The 21,024-nt window shown below is 50.5% G+C and overlaps 1 protein-coding gene and 1 long non-coding RNA gene across 3 annotated transcripts in view; one reads left to right on the top strand and one right to left on the bottom strand.

Annotated features, from left to right (window-relative positions):
• The window catches only part of LOC146075816 (uncharacterized), a 268,209-nt gene that overhangs the window by 193,945 nt on the left and 53,240 nt on the right, over positions 1-21,024 (bottom strand). The gene's annotated exons all lie outside the window — the stretch shown is intronic.
• LOC146072838 (mucin-12-like) lies at positions 2,844-19,139 on the top strand. Its single transcript, XM_083180023.1, has 12 exons — positions 2,844-3,149; positions 4,472-4,587; positions 4,685-4,743; positions 5,779-5,823; positions 6,875-7,020; positions 7,791-7,853; positions 9,796-9,858; positions 11,251-11,416; positions 14,480-14,641; positions 15,583-15,689; positions 16,976-17,040; positions 17,187-19,139. The coding sequence occupies exons 3-12, from the start codon at positions 4,685-4,687 to the stop codon at positions 17,250-17,252; spliced, it is 942 nt and encodes a 313-aa protein (XP_083036149.1). The 5' UTR covers positions 2,844-3,149; positions 4,472-4,587; the 3' UTR covers positions 17,253-19,139.

A 21,024-nucleotide genomic window follows, 5' to 3' on the forward strand; every position in this document is an offset into this window, starting at 1 on the left:
TGGGGGGGGGGGGGGGGGGGTCACAGCACGACAGGAAAGGTGGCACCGATGGCGTTGGCAGCGGCAATGGTGCACAACTCATGGTCAGGGTATTTTTCTCATATGAGCAGGGCCCTCTGCTCTTTACCTATTCTGCATTGTTAGACTAACTGTGTAATTATGTATCTGTGTGACTGTATATAATGTCTGTACTTACGTGTCCTGTACATCCCCTGGTACGGCACTGCAGAACCTTTGTAGTGACATAAATAAAAGATCATAGCACTGTAATACGTTGTTCCAATCTGTGCATCTGCTTTTGCCCTCGATGTCCAGAGTCTATTTATACCCCTTTCACACCGCACATGTTAAACGGTATATTGCAGTTTTTTTCCCATTTAAAACATTTAAGGCTGCAGTGGGAAAACGCCAGAGTTGATTTACCGGTTAAAGATAACCGGTATTTCAGAACGTTTAAAAAGCAGAGTCCTACACGTTTCAGAGCCGTTTTTTATGCAGTGAGAATGGCTCTGAAACGGTATTTAGTAAGAACAACAGACTACAGACCTATGATAGGCTGTCCCCTGCAGTAACGTGTTCAGGGGATTAAACGGGTTGACTGATGTGAATTGTACTTAAACGGTTTTTTAAAATGGTAATCTACTGCAATGTGAAGGCTGAGACCTGTTTTAAATACCGTTTAAAAATACCGGTTTTTAAAAACATTTTGGCAGTGTGAAAGCCTTATTATTAAACTTGCACTATTCGCTCGGAAAAAAATCTTTATTTTGTACTAAAATTCTGTATTTCCCACACATACTACAGTATATCAATATTTTTTTACTTACTACAGTATGTACAGTAAGTCTCCTTCTTTTTGTGCATCCATCCACTCTATGTCAGACTACATTGGATTTGAAGTCCCTACAAGGGGACTGGAATAATAGGGACTGAGCCCATTTTAATAGGTGTGTGCGGCCAACCAGCAGAGAGGCGTGGCAAACCATCAAAGGGGCGTATTAATCTCACGGAGAACATAAGTGCCCTATAGGCTGATTTATCAACATACTCATTGCCTATATTACATTGCTCCAGCCAACCGGCCCCTAACTGTCATTTTTTATCAAACACATGACAGCAGCTGATTGGCTGGAACACCATTTACCATATGCAATGGGTTTAAAACTAGTTGAAAAAATGAGCCCCATAGTATAGTACAGGAGAAGGCAAAAGCTGCTGTGGAACTACACATCCCAGCATGCACTGCCCCAGTTTTAGCATTCCATAGCAGCAAAATTGTGGCAGGGGATGCTGGGATATGGGCTCTTGGTCGACACATGAAGGTCCACAGGGCGTGCGTCGACATACGAAAAAGGTTGACATGATTAAGGCCAACATGGTCGGAAAAGTCGACGCAAGCATTAGGTCGACAATGAGAAGGTCAACAGTCAAAAGGTCAACGTGAGGTTTTCAGTATTTTTTTTTTTTTAGCCGACATGTGCCGACAGGCGGTATTTCATACCCTACTATCCACCAGTGCGTGCGGTGCACTGATTCTGTGTCCATGTTGACTTACGCCAAAATTCAGGCCAAAAAAAAAAAACTTAAAAATTCATAATTTCATGGTGACCTTTTGACCTTTGACCTTCCCGTTGTTGACCTAATGCTTATGTCAACCTTCCGACCCTGCGGACCTTAGCCATGTCGACCTATTTTATGTGCTAAAGGTGCTAAATAAATAGGAAGTAGATTCTGATTGGTTGCCCGTAGCAACATCACATGTGAAGTAGAACTCCCATCGTCGTAAAAAAAACAAAAACAACCTTTTTTTATGTCGACCGTTTGTCAGTCGACTTTTCTCATGTGTCTACCTTTTCACTGTCAATCAATAATGGTCGACGTATTCACTGTCACCCTAGACACTGTCAACCTAATAATCCACAACCTTTCAGAAAGGGATCCTCAGGATACCTCAACGGGGCCCGCCACCGACGCAAGGGCCGGACGCTCGTAAATTAGCATAGTAATAGATTTGCCCTTTACTCGTGTCAGACAGTTAATTAGAATGAGATTTCTGCTCCCATTGTACAGCAATTGTAACTACACAACAATAACACACCAGCCAGGTCCAGGGCAGTAAAAGTTACCTTCAAGCAGCATTAGTGTGTATGCTGGGTGCACTGACTGCACTGCACTGATGGTCTGTCACAGACACAGTCACTCCTCCTGTGTGTGAGTGTGACTCCTGCTGGCCCCTCCCACCCTCTATGATGCAATTACTGGCTCTTCCATTGCAGCAATTTAATTTGCTGAACAGCTGCTCCATCAGAGGCTTGGTGTTAACCAATGGCTGAAGCCGTCCCTTTATCCACACAGGCATGCCATGCATTGCTGCACTGACTGCAGCAATATAAGTGCAGGCAGGCAGGTGGCAGTGAGTGTGCTAACACTGAATTGTGGTGAGTTAGACACTTTCCAGAGGTTTTGCTGCATTCCTGATGGGGAACCTGCTTCAGCCCTCCATCTATTGTTGAACTACACATCCCAGCATGCCACATGTCAGCAGATGCAGAGGTGTCCCAAGCCAGCCTATAGTACACCCCAAAAGTCCATAGTCATACCTCTCAACTTTTTTGAAGTGAAAAAACGGGACACTCACGCAGCGGTGCCATGCGAGCACCTAAAAAGGGGGTGTGGTATCGCCGGAGGATGCGTCCTCAGGCCACGCCCCTGTTCTCTGCCCATCTGTTATGCTGAATAGACCCTGTGAGCTATTCTGTCCAGGCTAGGGGGACTTCAACTGAACCCCCCCCCCCCTGCTGTGGGACAAAAAATACCGGGATGGTCCCGCGAAAAACAGGACAATTAGGAGGTATGCCTTAGATAGGTGTGGCTTCATCATTATGTGGGTGTGGCCTTGGGTGAACCTTGCTTTATCTGTGTTGGCCCAATTGTACCAATTCCAATGTTGGGAGATTCTGTAATAAAGGCGTCAGAATAAGGTGCGGTCATCGCCCGGAGTCTTACGGAAATAATGTAACCTTGCGTCTTTGTGTGTCTTTCAGGCAACCAATGTTTAAACGGCGGCACCTACGATGGAATAAAATGCGTGTGTCGGAAGGATTTCCATGGGCCGCAATGTGAGGACATTATAGACAGGATCATACCTAGTAAGTAAATGCCCCAATGCCTCCTCTCATCCATACAGCGTGTATGTCATGTCATTATTCCTGCTGGGCCAGGAACAGCGGCACCGCCCCTGATGTACAGACCAGGCCGGGGAGTGGTTACCCAAATGAGCCAATCACGGACTGTGCCAGCAGCCAGATCAATGGCAGCTCCCGCAAAGTCTGACTTTCCTACTGAATACGGACAGTTAGCTTCCATGGACTATGGAGTGCATGGGTCTGATTCATACTTGATCGACGCGCTGCGAATCTCCGGAGGCCAGCCATCTGTTAAACGCCGCCCATGTCCACATGCTCAGCTGTTGACACAGAAAAACATGAAAAAAAACGAAAAACTCACATCATGTGTCGACTGTTTGCTTGTGTTGACCTTATTCCAGTGTCAACCTTGTGAATGTGGACCTTTAGAGGCCAACCTAGACATTGCTGTGTTGACATTTTGCTTGTGTTGATTTTATTCTTCTCTCCAACACTTAGACCCCTATATCTACTATCAGAATAACAGCGGGCAATGCCAGGACACCCATACCACGGGGTATGGGTAAAAGCCGGACCAGGACAAAACCCCCGGACCGCCGGACCAGACATCAAACTCTGCATTTTGGAGCTTGTAACGCCCGGTCCGGGGGGTGTCCTGGTGTCCTGTCCGGGGGGGCTGCCTGTGACACCTGTCACCAGGTAGAGGAGGAGGGGTAGAATAAAGTCTCCCTGTATGGTTCGGGCATGTAGCAAAAACCGGATGGTCCGGACCACACGGGGAGGCTGTAATCTCCCCTCCCCATGTCCCTGGTGATAGCTATCACAGGGACCCCCCTGGACAGGACCCTACAAGCTCAGGACTGCAGATTTTGATGTCCTGTCCGGCGGTCCGGAGTCTAGTCCGGATCCGGTTTTTACATAGTCCCCATACCACGTCGTGCACGATTAATGCATACCTTCCAACTGTCCCGATTTTTGCAGGACAGTCCTGTTATTTGGGGGACTGTCCCACCAGGGGTTGGCAGTGTCCTGTAGTTGGGGGGGGGCATCCCCCTTTCTACCCATTGCTGTGTGCTACCTGCTGCATCATATTCAGTGAGACAGAGGGGCTGGGGGCGGAGCAACAGCCTTCAGTATGCTGACCACGCCCATCACAGCGGGGGGGGAAATAGAGGTGTGGCCTTGCAGGAGCACCGTGATTGTAGGCCACACACCCAAATCAGGAGACCACGCCCCTATTTTCCGGTGCACAAATGTCCCCCCTCCACTGCCCCCAATGTTGTGAGGTACGATAAATGTAACATCTGTACTTGTTCTCCCAAAAGCTGTAGAGGGTAAGGTGAACGTGCGCCTGGTGATCACTAACAGAAACTTCACAGAGGCTTTAGGCGATAACACGACGGAGGATTACAAAGTGTTTGAGGCGGAGTTTCAGCGAGAGGTGAGCGGGCGCTGAGATGTTTTTGGCTGTTGTTACATTATACACTGCTGCTACGTCACCATCTGCTCATCATTTGCTGTCACTTGTCTATTCCCAGATGGGAATAATCTATTCAGACATCCCAGGATACAAGGAAACGACGGTGCTCTCTCTGAGGTAAATACCGGTGGCGGGGACGCGCTGAGAGCGTGTGGGCACCGGGGGGAGGGGGGCTGCGGGGCTATTGTTAACCATTGCCTTCTGCCCCTGCCACAGTGGCGTAGCTACTGTAAGGCGGCCCCAGCTGCCGCTTGGGGGAGCAAGTGGCAGAAGGGTCTGTGTGGGCGCCGGCACCCGATCAACGCACTGACATGCTGCTGCTTGCCGATGCCCACTGGCCGAGCACCGGAGGCGAGTCAGTCGCAGCGTGGGTGCGGCCATGGCAGAGACGACAAATCCCCCCACTGATTCAATTGACTGTACACAGAGCTGGCTATTGGCTACTGTGTACAATATGGGCGGGCGGATGGGCGTGCTAGGGCGGCCTGGGATGCGTTGGCGTCAGGGGAAGCAGCAGTGTATGCTGGTCTCTCTGCCTCTCTCCTGCTTCAGTTTCTCCGTTATGCCGGGGAAGGGGGGGGGGCGCCACAAACATTTTGGCAAGGGGTAGCATTTTGGCTGCCCTGCCGCTGGCGATTCTGTCTGCGCCGGGTCCCAGCTCTCATAGTACAGAATGGACGGAGCAGGAACGGAGCGTGTATGGGCTCCTTTAGGGACACCTACTGTGGCGTATCTGAGCCTCAAGTCACATCTGATTTCCCATAAAGCCCCCGGGCAGCTCCCTGGGAGCCCTTCCATTTGATTCTGTACCTGATGTGCTATTTTTACATGTGATTTATCGGATAGGCTGTAATACAGGTGCTGGCAAATAGGGCTATATAAAGCTAATTGCATGCGATATATATCGCAGTGATGTGCCCCGATTCCGATTAATCCTACGTGCTGTAGGTCTGATCCCAGACTCTGATCTGATGCCCATGGGACCGCGCATCGAATCGGAATGGGATGCTAAATACATGCGATTTCGCCACTCTTCATTCCGATTTCTGTTGGATGTTCTATTAAAGTTATACCAATATACAATGTGCAGTACAATAGCATAGTGTTACATGTACAGTATAACCACTTACTTTATTTATCCCCTTTGTCTAGTGCTGCTCCACAACGTACACGCAGGAAGCGATCAGTAAATGAAAGGTACGTTTTATATCTATATAACATATATATACAGTATATTTTAGGGGGCGAGACCTAATGAATTGGGTGTGGTCTATACTCACTACTCACACTAGGCCACGCCCCCATTTTCGCAGCCGCGGGGGCATGCCCCCAGCCCCTCAAGCCGCAGGAATAGATACGCATGCGCACAGCATCTATTCAGGGTGACGGGGGGGACTCCCAACTGCCCCCCCCCCCCCCCCTCCACGGGACACTGCCAGCCGGGACGTTCCCGTGGTAAGCGGGACAGTTGGGAGGTACTCTATGACTTACTGTATAGCATCAATTAGCGGAGTCACTCAGCAATCTTCACGTGGTATAACAGGTTTAATCAGGCAGCATGGCAGAGTACGGGCATCAATGTTTCGGGCCACCTCTAGGACCTTTATCAAGATGTTATACAGGGGCCTGTGCATCACTTTTTATGCCTACATTGACCCGGAAGTGCTAATTATCAGTTCAAAACACTAGTACCAATTGATTAGAACCTCATAAGCACATTTAGGTGAAAGAAATACAGGAGTATACATTTGACTTTACATTATACATAATAATAACAGCATTTATAAATCATGAAAGTGTCAGTGCATAAAACATACCATAACCGGCCGCACGAGTTGCCATTAGAACAATGGAGTGCAAGGTGGAACGCACGCCACCGGCACCGGACGGACGTCAAACTCCTTCTTAGATGGACAAAACCATGTGCACTGCAGGTGGGGCAGATGTAACATGTGCAGAGAGATAGATTTGGGTGAGTTATTTTTTCTGTGCAGGGTAAATACTGACTGCTTTATTTTTCACTACAATATAGATATCAGTTTGAAGTACAAACCCCACCTAACTCTCTCTGCACAAGTAACATCTGCCCCACCTGCAGCGCACATGGTTTTGTCCATTAAAGATGGACTTTGCTTTTGCGAGTGAACCAGAATCAGGCCCTTTACCTGTAGCTTACATACTGTATAACTACCATTAGCTTATATTATTGTTTGCAAAGCACCACATGATCCATTCTTCCTCCTGATAGGAATAGCAATGTCCTCGTGGACCACGACGTGATTGTGGAGATATATCTGGAAGGTGTAAATATCACACAGAAGTTTGACGAGATAGTCCAGGACGTGAGGAACCATTTGCGTGAGCTGATAGTACAGCACTGCACGCGGCTATACGGTAAGGACACAGATACCTGTAGATAACTGTAGAGCAAGCAGATAGCAAACAACACCAAGTCATGGTCTGGTCCCACCAAACGCTGCCCAGATCCAACCAAATAATGCTCCACACAGACCACCCAGGAGATGCCCCGTCTCGGACAGGATCGCATCCTCCATCCATCCTCCCTCCTCTATCCCCCAGTTTTGAACATGTGCAGCCCTCCTTACGCTCCTCTTGCTCACATGACCCCTGTCTGTGATGTCATGGTCTGTGTGGCCACTGACATCACATGCTGGTTTACGCCTACAGTGCCATGGGATTGGCCATCTGGTCACAAAAGTGTGAAGCTGAAGCTTGCTTGGACTGGCCATGGGATGCGGACACCTGTGTTCAGGAAGTCTGTGTCTGACGAACCAGACCCTTGGACCCATTGCACCTTCAAAACTAGGGCGACACACTTTGGAGATTGTCGCCAGTCAAACATGCTGCGGGTGACGGGGGCCTACAGGTGACATTGCAAGACCCGTCCTATATTGTGGCAATCAAAATGTGGGGGCGGGGCTTCGCGGGTGCCGAGGGCGGAGCTATGGTGTCACCCTGGCGAAAAAGGAAAAACAGAACTATTCGTTTAAGCTTGACATCGATGGTGGGATCTGGTCCTCCCCCGTCGATGGCAAAACTATTCGATGGTCGATGGCCATCCCTAGTCACTAGTTGCTCTGTGTCATTTTACGCAGATTATAGGAATGTATTTAACATGAAAATATCCTGTTTTATTCTGCTAGCCCGTGAAAAGGAAAAACGCAACTCAACGATCGGAGTCGATTTATCAAATACTGAGGATACCGGTAAATATATCTCCAACGTTGTTCCTAGACTCTGACATCAGTACTGTACGTCCATTTATGCTGGAGAAATCGGTTTCTCCTGTGATAACCAGGGCAGCCGAGAGGGGGGGGGGGGGGGGGGAGTGGGTACTAATTACCAGGCCCAGGTTTGCTAGAGGGGCCTGGCAGGGGCCCTGGTCTGACCCCTCCCTTCCCCCTCCATCCCTCCCGGGTAGCAACAGCAGCACACACCTTCAGCATGTGCTGTGCTGGCTCAGCATGAGCATCTCACTGACAGCGTGATAGCTCATGCTGAGCCTGCTGTCAGCACAGCACATGCTGTAGGTGTGCTGCTGAGTTTAGAGTTTTTAGAGTTTACTTTCACCCTCTGTAATCATTTTGGGGGCGTGGCCTAAGCGAGGGAGGTGGCCACACCTCCCACACCTAGGCCACGCCCCAAAAATGTTACCGGGCCCGACATTCCTCTCGGTTGCCCTGGTGATAATTGCTTAATAAATTGGAGAAAGCTTTTCTCTGGGGGAGACTGTAGTTTTTGCCAGAGAATTGTCGCTTCTCAATGTGGCTGTCACAGTCAGCAGCGAAGATTTCTCCAACCACACCTGAAACAGGTGTAAGCGCATTATTGCAAATGACACACAATCTTATGCAGATACTCTGTCCCTAATTCAGCTTTAGCAAAGCAAAAAGCAAACCCAAGCTGTGCTGCATGTGGGGCAGATGTAACATGTGCAGAGAGAGTTAAGTTCGGGGGAGTTATTGTTTCTGTGCAGGGTAAATACTGGCTGCTTTTTTCTTTACACTACAATTTAGATTTCATTTTGAAAACACCCCACCCAAATGTAACCCTCTGCACCTCGGTGGCGTAACAATAGCCCCGCAGACCCAGCGGTCGCGGGGAGGCGCTGTGTAAGTGCAGGCGCCGGGGGTCTGCAGGGTTCTGGCTCCCCTCCTACCCTGGAAATGGACCATCATAAAATGTCCACCCCCATACAGCAGACAGTTCTCTGAAACTGTCTGCTGTATAGGGGTGGACATTTTTGGCATACTGGCAGAATCCAGGATGGGAGCCAGGACTGAAGCACAGCGGAGGGTAAGGCACGTGGGCATGGGCAGCGTGGAAGGTGAGGGGGCGCTGCCAAAATTTTCGGGGGGGTTTGCGCGGGTTGCTGCCGAAATTTTCGGCGGGGGGGCTCGATTTTTATAGTTACGCCACTGCTGCACCTGTTACATCCGCCCCACCTGCAGTTCACATGGTTTTGCCTGTTTACAGACAGTGCTAGACTACTGCTGAAAGCTCTGGCTTAGTGATTTATGTAACACACAGGGCTATTTTTGGGCCGGAACTCCCCGGAATGCCGTTCCTTAAGCTCTTTTGTAAAATGACATCATCAGGAAGTGTTCCGGGACCTCTGCGGCCTGCCCTGCTGTCTGTCTCCTCCTCTGCCACTGACCCGTCGCTGCATCCCTTCTGAGGGGAACACATGGTGCACCTATTCATCCCTTCAGTGCTTCCCTGTGATTGGGTCGTCAGCCAATCAGAGCTCATAGGCCAGCAGCCAATTAGGTGCCGGCCCACGACCTTGATTGGCTAACGGCCCAATCACAGGGACACAGTGAAAGGAATGAGTGATGTGCAATATGCTCTCCTCCCCTCCGAAGGGAAGCAGCAGCGGCGATGACATCAGCGGAGGAGGAGACAGACAGTAGGGGGACACCGGACTGGGGACATATGTGTGTCTGGCACTATTGAGGACATATCGTATGTGTATCTGGCACTATTTCGGGCATATGTGTATCACGCCCCCATTTTCATTGGCCTCACCCATTTGGGATATTTTGGTACCTGCAGACTTGGCATGCTTTCTATGGTCAGCTCGGCCACTGAGGAGAATAACGTTATCACTGAGAGATATTTATACCGCTTGGCTTTCTCTTCCTGTAGGATTGTGTGTTGACGACTTTGATGATGACGATGTCCAAGGTCAGCCTCTGCCGACTCCTGAAGGTACCTATGAAATGAGTGATGGTATTTGTCTTGTAGAGACACCCCCAACTATATATATATATATATATAAATATAACACTGTTTGGGGGGGGGGGGTACGGAACCCCTGCAGCCACAATCCCCATGGTCAGGATCTCAATATATCCTGGTATTTTATCCCTAACCACCCCTTCCCACAGTCTAACCCTGGGGAGTGATTCGGGTTTGATCAGAGTGGGAAAATTCGATGTTGGAGGGGGGGGGGGGGGGGGGGGCGTATGCACGTATTATTTGAGCATGTGTCCCCCCCCCCCCCCCTTCGGTGAGTATCACCAGGGCCGCTGGTGCCCCAGTAAAAAAGGGGTGTGGCCATCAGGAGGGACATGCCCGTCCCTGTAAAAAACAACAACACAGAGGGTGCGGGCTGTGTGTCAGCGCACAGGTGCTTGTGCTTAATGGGGGAGAGAGGCTGTTCTGCAGCGGCAGCCTCTTCTCTCTACTTGCACTGCCTGGTCTCTGTAGCGGGGAAGAAGGGCGTGGGACCCGGGCCCCCCATCAGACCCGGGCCTGGGTAAAAAGTACCCCCCCTTCTCGACGGCAGTGAGTATCACACTAACTGAGGCAATCGCACGAGTAAGGGAGGGAGGGGGGTGGACAGGGGCCAGGGGTGGGCCTCCCCATGAAACCCTAGGAGTTTCCCTAGGGGATGCGGGCAGCGGGCATTTGGCCAGGCAGTGGGTGGCACTTACCCACTTCCTAGGCAGCTAAAGAACTGGATGCTTAGAGAGCGGGTCCGACTCAGACCTCCTGTGTCCTGTATATGGTATCGCGGCTCGACGCTGTCTATATTGACCATGTTATGACATCTCGACATCTAAAGATATTCGACCGCATCTAGAGCGGCAGTAATGGAAGTTAGCCGCCAGCGTTAGAGCGACGGGAGTGTGGCGACATGAGTTTTTCACAATTTTTGGCGGTGACAAAATCAAACTGGTTTTGCAGTGTAAATGATCGCCGCTTTACAAAAAAAACAGGAGATTTCTTAGCAAATCTCTCACTTTCTGGATCTCTCGACCTATTACATTTCACCCTGGAAGTCACATTACATTACTGGCCCCACTATACACCTTTGTACTGAACACTTCCCTTGAGCACCATCTAGTGGCTGCTAACATGTACTGTACTTTCATATGTATGTTATATGTTATTTTCATCTAGGCAATTTGTACAGTATTAGCAATTAGAAATGCCAGTTACTGATAAGGCACACTGTGGCAGACGTATTAAACCTGGGGAAGTGGTAAAGTGGTCAGTGATAACACAAGAGCCAATCAGCTCCTAACTGTCATTGTTTGAAGTCTGTTTAACACTTTGTTTGCACGCAGTAATTACGATTCTGGTCTTCTCCTTCAGAAATATGCATGATGGCCGTTCCACCTGGTTACGGAATATACTTCACCCCGTATTTCATTAACGGGAGCCTGAGCTGCCTGTCTCACTGTAACAATCTGTCCGCTGAATTCCTGAACTGCCACAATGGCAGCTGTCACATCCAGAACAACACTGCTCCTATGTGCAAGTAAGTGTACAGTACACAGACCTATGTGTGCTTATACCCATAATGAATGATGTATAAACAGGACAGGACATCTTTAGAACCACAGTGCTCAATGGCAGCAGGAAGCCACAGACTGAGCGTTATATAGTGGGAGGAGCAGGGTCCCCAGCAGCACAGAGTATATCAGATGAGGGATGTGTCAGTGAGGACAGGGCTGCATGTGACAGGGGCAGTGACATGATGTGAGGAGGGGAATGGAGGCAGCAGGAAGCCACAGGCTGAGAGTTATATAGTGGGAGGAGCAGGGTCCCCCAGCAGCACAGAGTATATCAGGAGATGAGGGATGTGTCAGTGGGGACAGGGCTGCATGTGACAGGGGCAGTGACATGATGTGAGAAGGGGAACGGAGGCAGCAGGAAGCCACAGACTGAGAGTTATATAGTTGGAGGAGCAGGGCCCCCAGCAGCACAGAGTATGTCAGGAGATGAGTGATGTGTCAGTGAGGACAGGGCTGCATCTGAGGTTAGTATGGGTGGTTAGTGTTAGGCTGCGGGAGGGGAGGTTGGGTTAGGCATGATGGGTGGTTAGGGTTAGGCTGCGGGAGGGGAGGTTGGGTTAGGCACGATGGGTGGTTAGGGTTAGGCTGCGGGAGGGGAGGTTGGGTTAGGTACTATGGGTGGTTAGTGTTAGGCTGCGGGAGGGGAGGTTGGGTTAGGCACGATGGGTGGTTAGGGTTAGGCTGCGGTAGAGGAGGTTGGGTTAGGCACGATGGGTGGTTAGTGTTAGGCCGCAGGAGGGGAGGTTGGGTTAGGCACGATGGGTGGTTAGGGTTAGGCTGCGGGAGGGGAGGTTGGGTTAGGCACTATGGGTGGTTAGTGTTAGGCTGCGGGAGGGGAGGTTGGGTTAGGCACGATGGGTGGTTAGGGTTAGGCTGCGGGAGGGGAGGTTGGGTTAGGCACGATGGGTGGTTAGGATTAGGCTGCGGGAGGGGAGGTTGGGTTAGGCACTATGGGTGGTTAGTGTTAGGCCGCGGGAGGGGAGGTTGGGTTAGGCACGATGGGTGGTTAGGGTTAGGTTGCGGGAGGGGAGGTTGGGTTAGGTACTATGGGTGGTTAGTGTTAGGCTGCGGGAGGGGAGGTTGGGTTAGGCACGATGGGTGGTTAGGGTTAGGCTGCGGGAGGGGAGGTTGGGTTAGGCACGATGGGTGGTTAGGGTTAGGCTGCGGGAGGGGAGGTTGGGTTAGGCATGATGGGTGGTTAGGGTTAGGCTGCGGGAGGGGAGGTTGGGTTAGGCACGATGGGTGGTTAGGGTTAGGCTGCGGGAGGGGAGGTTGGGTTAGATACTATGGGTGGTTAGTGTTAGGCTGTGGGAGGGGAGGTTGGGTTAGGCACGATGGGTGGTTAGTGTTAGGCTGCGGGAGGGGAGGTTGGGTTAGGCACGATGGGTGGTTAGGGTTAGGCTGCGGGAGGGGAGGTTGGGTTAGGCACGATGGGTGGTTAGGGTTAGGCTGCGGGAGGGGAGGTTGGGTTAGGCACGATGGGTGGTTAGTGTTAGGCCGCGGGAGGGGAGGTTGGGTTAGGCACGATGGGTGGTTAGGGTTAGGCTGCGGGAGGGGAGGTTGGGTTAGGCACTATGTGTGGTTAGTGTTAGGCTGTGGGAGGGGAGGTTGGGTTAGGCACGATGGGTGGTTAGGGTTAGGCTGCGGGAGGGGAGGTTGGGTTAGGCACGATGGGTGGTTAGGGTTAGGCTGCGGGAGGGGAGGTTGGGTTAGGCACGATGGGTGGTTAGGGTTAGGCTGCGGGAGGGGAGGTTGGGTTAGGCACGATGGGTGGTTAGGGTTAGGCTGCGGGAGGGGAGGTTGGGTTAGGCACTATGGGTGGTTAGTGTTAGGCTGCGGGAGGGGAGGTTGGGTTAGGCACTATGGGTGGTTAGTGTTAGGCTGCGGGAGGGGAGGTTGGGTTAGGCACGATGGGTGGTTAGGGTTAGGCTGCGGGAGGGGAGGTTGGGTTAGGCACGATGGGTGGTTAGGGTTAGGCTGCGGGAGGGGAGGTTGGGTTAGGCACGATGGGTGGTTAGGGTTAGGCTGCGGGAGGGGAGGTTGGGTTAGGCACGATGGGTGGTTAGGGTTAGGCTGCGGGAGGGGAGGTTGGGTTAGGCACGATGGGTGGTTAGGGTTAGGCTGCGGGAGGGGAGGTTGGGTTAGGCACTATGGGTGGTTAGTGTTAGGCTGCGGGAGGGGAGGTTGGGTTAGGCACTATGGGTGGTTAGTGTTAGGCTGCGGGAGGGGAGGTTGGGTTAGGCACGATGGGTGGTTAGGGTTAGGCTGCGGGAGGGGAGGTTGGGTTAGGCACGATGGGTGGTTAGGGTTAGGCTGCGGGAGGGGAGGTTGGGTTAGGCACGATGGGTGGTTAGTGTTAGGCCGCGGGAGGGGAGGTTGGGTTAGGCACGATGGGTGGTTAGGGTTAGGCTGCGGGAGGGGAGGTTGGGTTAGGCACTATGTGTGGTTAGTGTTAGGCTGTGGGAGGGGAGGTTGGGTTAGGCACGATGGGTGGTTAGGGTTAGGCTGCGGGAGGGGAGGTTGGGTTAGGCACGATGGGTGGTTAGGGTTAGGCTGCGGGAGGGGAGGTTGGGTTAGGCACGATGGGTGGTTAGTGTTAGGCTGCAGGAGGGGAGGTTGGGTTAGGCACTATGTGTGGTTAGTGTTAGGCTGCGGGAGGGGAGGTTGGGTTAGGCACTATGTGTGGTTAGTGTTAGGCTGCGGGAGGGGAGGTTGGGTTAGGCACGATGGGTGGTTAGGGTTAGGCTGCGGGAGGGGAGGTTGGGTTAGGCACTATGGGTGGTTACGGTTATGATATGTGGCAGCGGCAATATTGTTAACAATTTCGGCGGTGCCACGAAAGGATCGATCCGTGTGTTAATCACTGAAAAATATGTTTAGACGATAGGGGCTATTGTTAACGAATCGTGTTTGTTATTTAGCCATACTGAAACTGATGCATGGCATGCTGGGATGTGTAGTTCATCTTATTGGCCACTCTTGCTCTAGTGCCTGTGTAACAGTGTTATTTCTGTATCCCTCCATAGATGCCCGAACAATGACAGCTACCTGTACATATCTTCTCAGTGCCAAGGGATGGTGCTAAAGGCCGGCGTGTATAGCGGTGTGGGCGTGGCCATTGCGTTACTGCTCATTATCCTCCTCGCAGTGGTGTATTACTTACGCAGAAAAAAGCGCTTTTACACATGGTAAGGTCCCAGCCCAGGGGCGTAACCAGAACTTTGTGGGCCCCATAGCAACATACTGAGGAGCCCCTGCCCCAACAATTCATAAGAGACTCCTCTCCCCAGCAGTTATTCCTTTTATGCCCCAAAATATGGCCCTAGATCATTTTCTGAACCGTAGTAGTGCCCTATATAAAATGATGCCACAGAGTAGTGTCCTAGTTTATTTCATGAACCATTGTACTGTAGTTCCTTAGGTTACACAATGTCACATTGTAGGGCTGCCAGTACACATTCTACCACAAAGTACCCCTATACACATTATGTCATACAGTGTCCCCCGTTCACATTATGCCACATAGTACCCCTATACACATTATGTCATACAGTGTCCCCCGTTCACATTATGCCACATAGTACCCCTATACACATTATGTCATACAGTGTCCCCCGTTCATTACAATTAGCAGATCAGATTATGGCACATTACATTACACCCAGTACATATTATGACACATTACAGTGCTACCCAGTGCATATTATGGCACATTACAGTGCCACCCAGTGCATATTATGACACATTACAGTGCCACCCAGTACATATTATGACACATTACAGTGCCCCCCAGTACATATTATGACACATTACAGTGCCCCCAGTACATATTATGACACATTACAGTGCCACCCAGTACATATTATACCAAATTACAGTATCCACCAGCTCAAATGATGCAATCACACCCCTTACACCCTCTATATTTACACCCATGGTCCCACAGTTTTTGTTAATAGCGATTGTAAAAAAAAATCCTTTGAGTTGTGAACCTGATTCGTGTTTTGCTGCCGTGTTTGTGTCACAGAACAGGATATAATATTTGTGTTTCTGTATTCCTGAATAATGTGACATGTGTGGTGTAACGGTGTAACTGGTGTCTTGTCTGTGTTCTTACTTCCTCTCACAGGAATCTCTTCTCTGATGATCAAACTGAGATCTGGACAAACAATGAAGAACAATGGTTCTCATCTGATGGAATCACGTTCCCGTATGATGACTCCCTGGGTCAGACCGGTAAGTACACAGTATTGTACATTATAGGACATGTAGACGTAACGGGAGGGACAGGCAGGGCCGGCGCCACCACTAGGCAAATCTAGGCATTTGCCTAGGGCGCCGGCCACTGGAGGGCGGCATTCCCCCCCCCCCCCCCCCCTGCCGCCCGGGTACCTGTCCTACGGCGCTGTGTATTTAAATCTGGCGGCGGAGGCAGCGGGGGTCCCTGCAGTCCATTAGAAATAACGAGCGCTATCCGCCGGGCTATGCAGAAGCGCTTCTGTTGTGATAACACTGGCAGCACGGCGCACGCTGATCTCAGCCAATCAGCGTGCTGCCAGTGTTTTCACAACAGAAGCGCTTCCGCATAGCCCGGCGTATAGCGCTCGTTATTTCTAATGGACTGCAGGGAACCCCGCTGCCTCCGCCGCCAGATTTAAATACACAGCGCCACAGGACAGGTACCCCTCCCCCTCCCCCCCCCCCCCCCCCCCCCCGGCACCGGGGCGCCCCCACCCCGACTCGCCTGGGGCGCTCCGGTGCCTTGCACCGGCCCTGGGGACAGGTGCATATAGCCCTTCTGTCTGTGTCATAGCTCCCCACGGGCTGTGTCACTGTGTCACCCTGCAGAGGGAGGGGCAGACTCATAGCTCCTTTCTGTCTGTGTCATAGCTCCCCACGGGCTGTGTCACTGTGTTACCCTGCCGGGGGAGGGGCAGGCTCATAGCTCCTTTCTGTCTGTGTCACCCTACAGGGGGAGGGGCAGGCTCATAGCTCCCTTCTGTCTGTGTCACCCTGCAGGGGGAGTGGCAGGTTCATTGAGTAGCTCCTTTCTGTCTGTATCACCCTGCAGGGGGAGGGGCAGGCTCATAGCTCCTTTCTGTCTGTGTCACCCTGCAGGGGGAGTGGCAGGTTCATACAGTAGCTCCTTTCTGTCTGTGTCACCCTGCAGGGGGAGGGGCAGGCTCATAGCTCCTTTCTGTCTGTGTCACCCTGCAGAGGGAGGGCAGGTTCATGCAGTAGCTCATTTCTGTATGTCCCCAATATGGGTAGGGGCAGTCTCATGTTAATGTCATAGGGCCAGATTCTCTAAACTTCAAAAGTGATAAAATGGAGAGTGATAAACAGCCAGCCAATCAGCTCCTGTCTGACATGTCACAGACTGTGTTTGAAAAATGTCAGACGGGAGCTGATTGGCTGGCTGTTTATCACTCTCCATTTTATCACTTTTGAAGCTTAGAGAATCTGGCCCATTGTATGATGGCAGGGTAATTAAAAAAAAACACCTTTTATCTTTTTTATAGGTTTATACATATACAGAAATGAAAGCTTTAAACCCACACTGGAAAAGGTTGATACATCAATCCAGGTATATAGTTATCTGTATGTCCTAGTAGCTGCTTCTGTCATCTCATGTTTAACTTTTCAACAAATGAAGGTCAATCTGACCTGTCCATCCAGCCACTGTCACTTTTTCATTGACCATTTTTTTATCTGCTCTCTTCTCTGGTCCAGGTGCGATTTGAACACCCAGAGATAATTAAACATAAAAGGCTTCCACCACCCAACTACCCAAACTGAGGACTGAAGGAGACCGAGGACTGCATAGCGAGCTGGGACGGGATCGTCTGTTACCGGGACAGTGACACATTTCCCAACGTCTAGTCCGGTGCAGGGAGACTGACATCTTCTGCTGCAATGGGAGACACTGACATCTTCTGCTGCAATGGGAGAGACTGACATCTTCTGCTGCAATGGGAGAGATGGACATCTTGCAATGTAATGGGAGAGATGGACATCTTCCAATGTAATGGGAGAGACTGACATCTTCTGCTGCAATGGGAGAGACTGACATCTTCCAATGTAATGGGAGAGACTGACATCTTCTGCTGCAATGGGAGAGACTGACATCTTCTGCTGCAATGGGAGAGACTGACATCTTCTGCTGCAATGGGAGAGACTGACATCTTCTGCTGCAATGGGAGAGATGGACATCTTGCAATGTAATGGGAGAGACTGACATCTTCTGCTGCAATGGGAGAGATGGACATCTTGCAATGTAATGGGAGAGACTGACATCTTCTGCTGCAATGAGAGAGACGGACATCTTGCAATGTAATGGGAGAGACTGACATCTTCTGCTGCAATGGGAGAGACCGACATCTTCCAATGTAATGGGAGAGACTGACATCTTCTGCTGCAGTGGGAGAGATGGATATCTTCCAATGTAATGGGAGAGACTGATATCTTCTGGATGAGACTGGTATCTTCGATGTGATGGGGGAGACTGACATCTTCTGCTGTGACAATGAGAGACAAACATCTCCAATTGTGATGGAGGACACTGACATCTTCCAATGTGCTGGAGGAGACTGACTTCTCCTGCTGTGATGGGGAGACTGACTTCTCCTGTTGTGATGGGGGAGACTGACTTCTCCTGCTGTGATGGAGGAGACTGACTTCTCCTGCTGTGATGGAGGAGACTGACTTCTCCTGCTGTGATGGGGAGACTGACTTCTCCTGCTGTGATGGAGGAGACTGACCTCCTGCAGTGATGGAGGAGACTGACTTATAGTAGGATAAAAAATCTGCACATAAAAAAAATCATATTTCTACATATATTCTATAGTTAACCTGGTCGTTAATACATAGCAATCTGGTCCCACTAGCATATAATAAACTGCAGTGGAACAGCGCCCTCTGGTGGCAACATTTCCTGGGTAATAGTGCAATGTTTTCCCGGACTGATAGTGTTTTCAGCGTCCTTACATCACATACTGAAGCTGATGAAAGGGGTTAAATGATCATTTTGACCTCTCTGGAAAGGTTTGCTTTAAAAGTACAAACATCTCAGCTTCCGACATTGAGCCCTCTTGCCACGGTCTTTGACGTAATCCCCAGGTTTGAACCTACCCAGCTTGGACACACTAATTTATTTGTTTATATTTATTTGATGCATGTATTTGTTTTATATCGATTATTTTAACTTATTAAACAGAATGACCATTATTTTTAACCATTTTATTTGTACGTATCAACTCAATGTTTTTTGTTTTAATTAAAATAAACTGCGTTAAATAAATGTGAGTTTCCACGGAGAATATTTGGGGGTAATTCAGACCAATTTGAGCGGTGGCTGAGAAATTCGGTAGACTGAGCATGCATAAGGCCCGGTACTATTTCTATACGCAGGCAGTTCACAAGGTAGTTGACAGGGAGTAGGCGCCTGGGGGTGGTAATCGGCCACTTAGTCGGGGTGCCAAGAAAAACGCAGGCGTGCCTAGTAAAACGCTGGGAGTGTCCAGGAAAATGCTGGGTCTGGCTGAGCGTATAGGGGAGGGTGTGTGACGTCAGCTACAGGCCGGATATGTCTTTTTCCATCACACCACTGAGTAAGTCTCTGGCTACTCGTCGCCTGTGATGACTGGTGCCCAGTGTAAATATCATCCAATGGTGAGCTTGTTACAATGGGATTTGGCAGAGGCTTAACTTAATGCTGCATACCCTCCAACATGATCCATTCCATTAGGTACAAAATGCTCTGTTCCTGTACTTCCCTGGAGGCAGTTACAGAGGTTGGACTACAGCACAGTCCAAAATTCAAAGAGGGGGGGGTCACATCAACTGCCAGTGAGTCCAGGACAGTGATGTTTGGGGTGGCAGTAGGTGAGGCTCCCCTTTTTGAATATTGGACAGTGCTGCAGGCTCACATCTGGGTACTCTTTACCTAGGACAGCGCCCATCGCGGGCATCGCGTCCATCGTATGCACTAAAGTAACGGGTGCGACACGACCGACGCGATGCCCACGATTTCCCATAGGGATCAATGTTAAATTTTTCAATGGACACGATTTTTCAGTTCAATGCCTCAATGCCCGCGATTTAGCCATAGGAAACAATGTTAAATGGGCCACAGAGCCCAAATAGGCACCCTTAGCAGTGAAATGTCCCCCACAATTTTTACCGACCCCCCACGATCCACGCGAACACGAAGCGTGGCGAGCGCTGCGAGCCCGCGAGGGGCGGCGGTACGCGTCCTCCGACCTTTTCATACCCCCACTATCCACGTTGGCGTGGAGTTGAGAATAGAATAGTGTGGCGAGCGCAGCGAGCCACCGAGCCCGAAGCGTGGCGAGCGCAGCGAGCCCCGCAAGGGGACGCGGATACCTGTGAAGCCCACGTAGGGCCGCATTTACCTGTGAAGGTATCCGCGTCCCCTCGCGGGGCTCGCTGCGCTCGCCACGCTTCGGGCTCGGTGGCTCGCTGCGCTCGCCACACTATTCTATTCTCAACTCCACGCCGACGTGGATAGTGGGGGTATGAAAAGGTCGGAGGACGCGTACCGCCGCCCCTCGCCACGCTTCGGGTTCACGTGGATCGTGGGGGGTCGTTAAAAATTGTGGGGGACATTTCACTGATAAGGGTGGCTATTTGGGCTCTGTGGCCCATTTAACATTGTTTCCTATGGAAAAATCGCGGGCATTGAGGCATTGAACAGAAAAATCGTGTCCATTGAAAAATTTAACATTGATCCCTATGGGAAATCGCGGGCATCGCGTCGGTCGCGTCGCACCCGTTACTGTAGTGCATGCGATGCCCGCGATTTTTTACACCCGATGACCGCGATGGACATCGTGGGCGCCGTGCTAAGTAAAGAGTACCCACATGTGTAACTGCCACTGGCAGGGAAGTCCAGGAACAGAGCATTTTGTACCTAATGGAATGGGTCATGTTGGAGGGTATGACGCTGGGTGTTGCGAATTCGCTGATATGCGATCAGTTACCCCTTTATTCTGTGCTCCTGTTATACACCAGTGATAGTTTTTGTCAGGAGCCAACTTACCTAGCAGCGTGTGTGCGTTTGGATTGTGAGAGGAAACCTGAGCAATCAAGAGTAAACTCACGTAAATATGGAGAGCACATGCAAACTCCACACAGTTAAGGCCCCGGTGAGATTCAAAACCAAGACCGCTGTGAGGAGTCATGGTAACCATTAGACCAACCATGCTGTCCAACTACACGTGAACCTCTCGCTCTCATACTCAAAACAGATCATTTAAATATGCTGACTTTCATATAGATTTCTTTGGCTGCCATAATTGTAGCTGTAGACCAGTGGTGTCAAACTCATGGCCCTCCAGCTGTTGTGGAACTACCCGTCCCAGCATGCCCTGCCGCAGTTTTAGCAATCCATTATGTTAAATCTGTGGCAGGGCATGCTGGGATGCGTACTTCCACAACAGCTGGAGGGCCATGAGTTTGACACCACTGATGTAGACAATATACAACTACTCATATACAAAATACAATCAATGGCAATTAGAAGGTCTTAAAATAATCTTCCTTGTCAACC

The sequence above is a fragment of the Crinia signifera genome, chromosome 4 (assembly GCF_055691185.1).
Source record: "Crinia signifera chromosome 4, ASM5569118v1, whole genome shotgun sequence".
Lineage (NCBI taxonomy): Eukaryota > Metazoa > Chordata > Amphibia > Anura > Myobatrachidae > Crinia > Crinia signifera.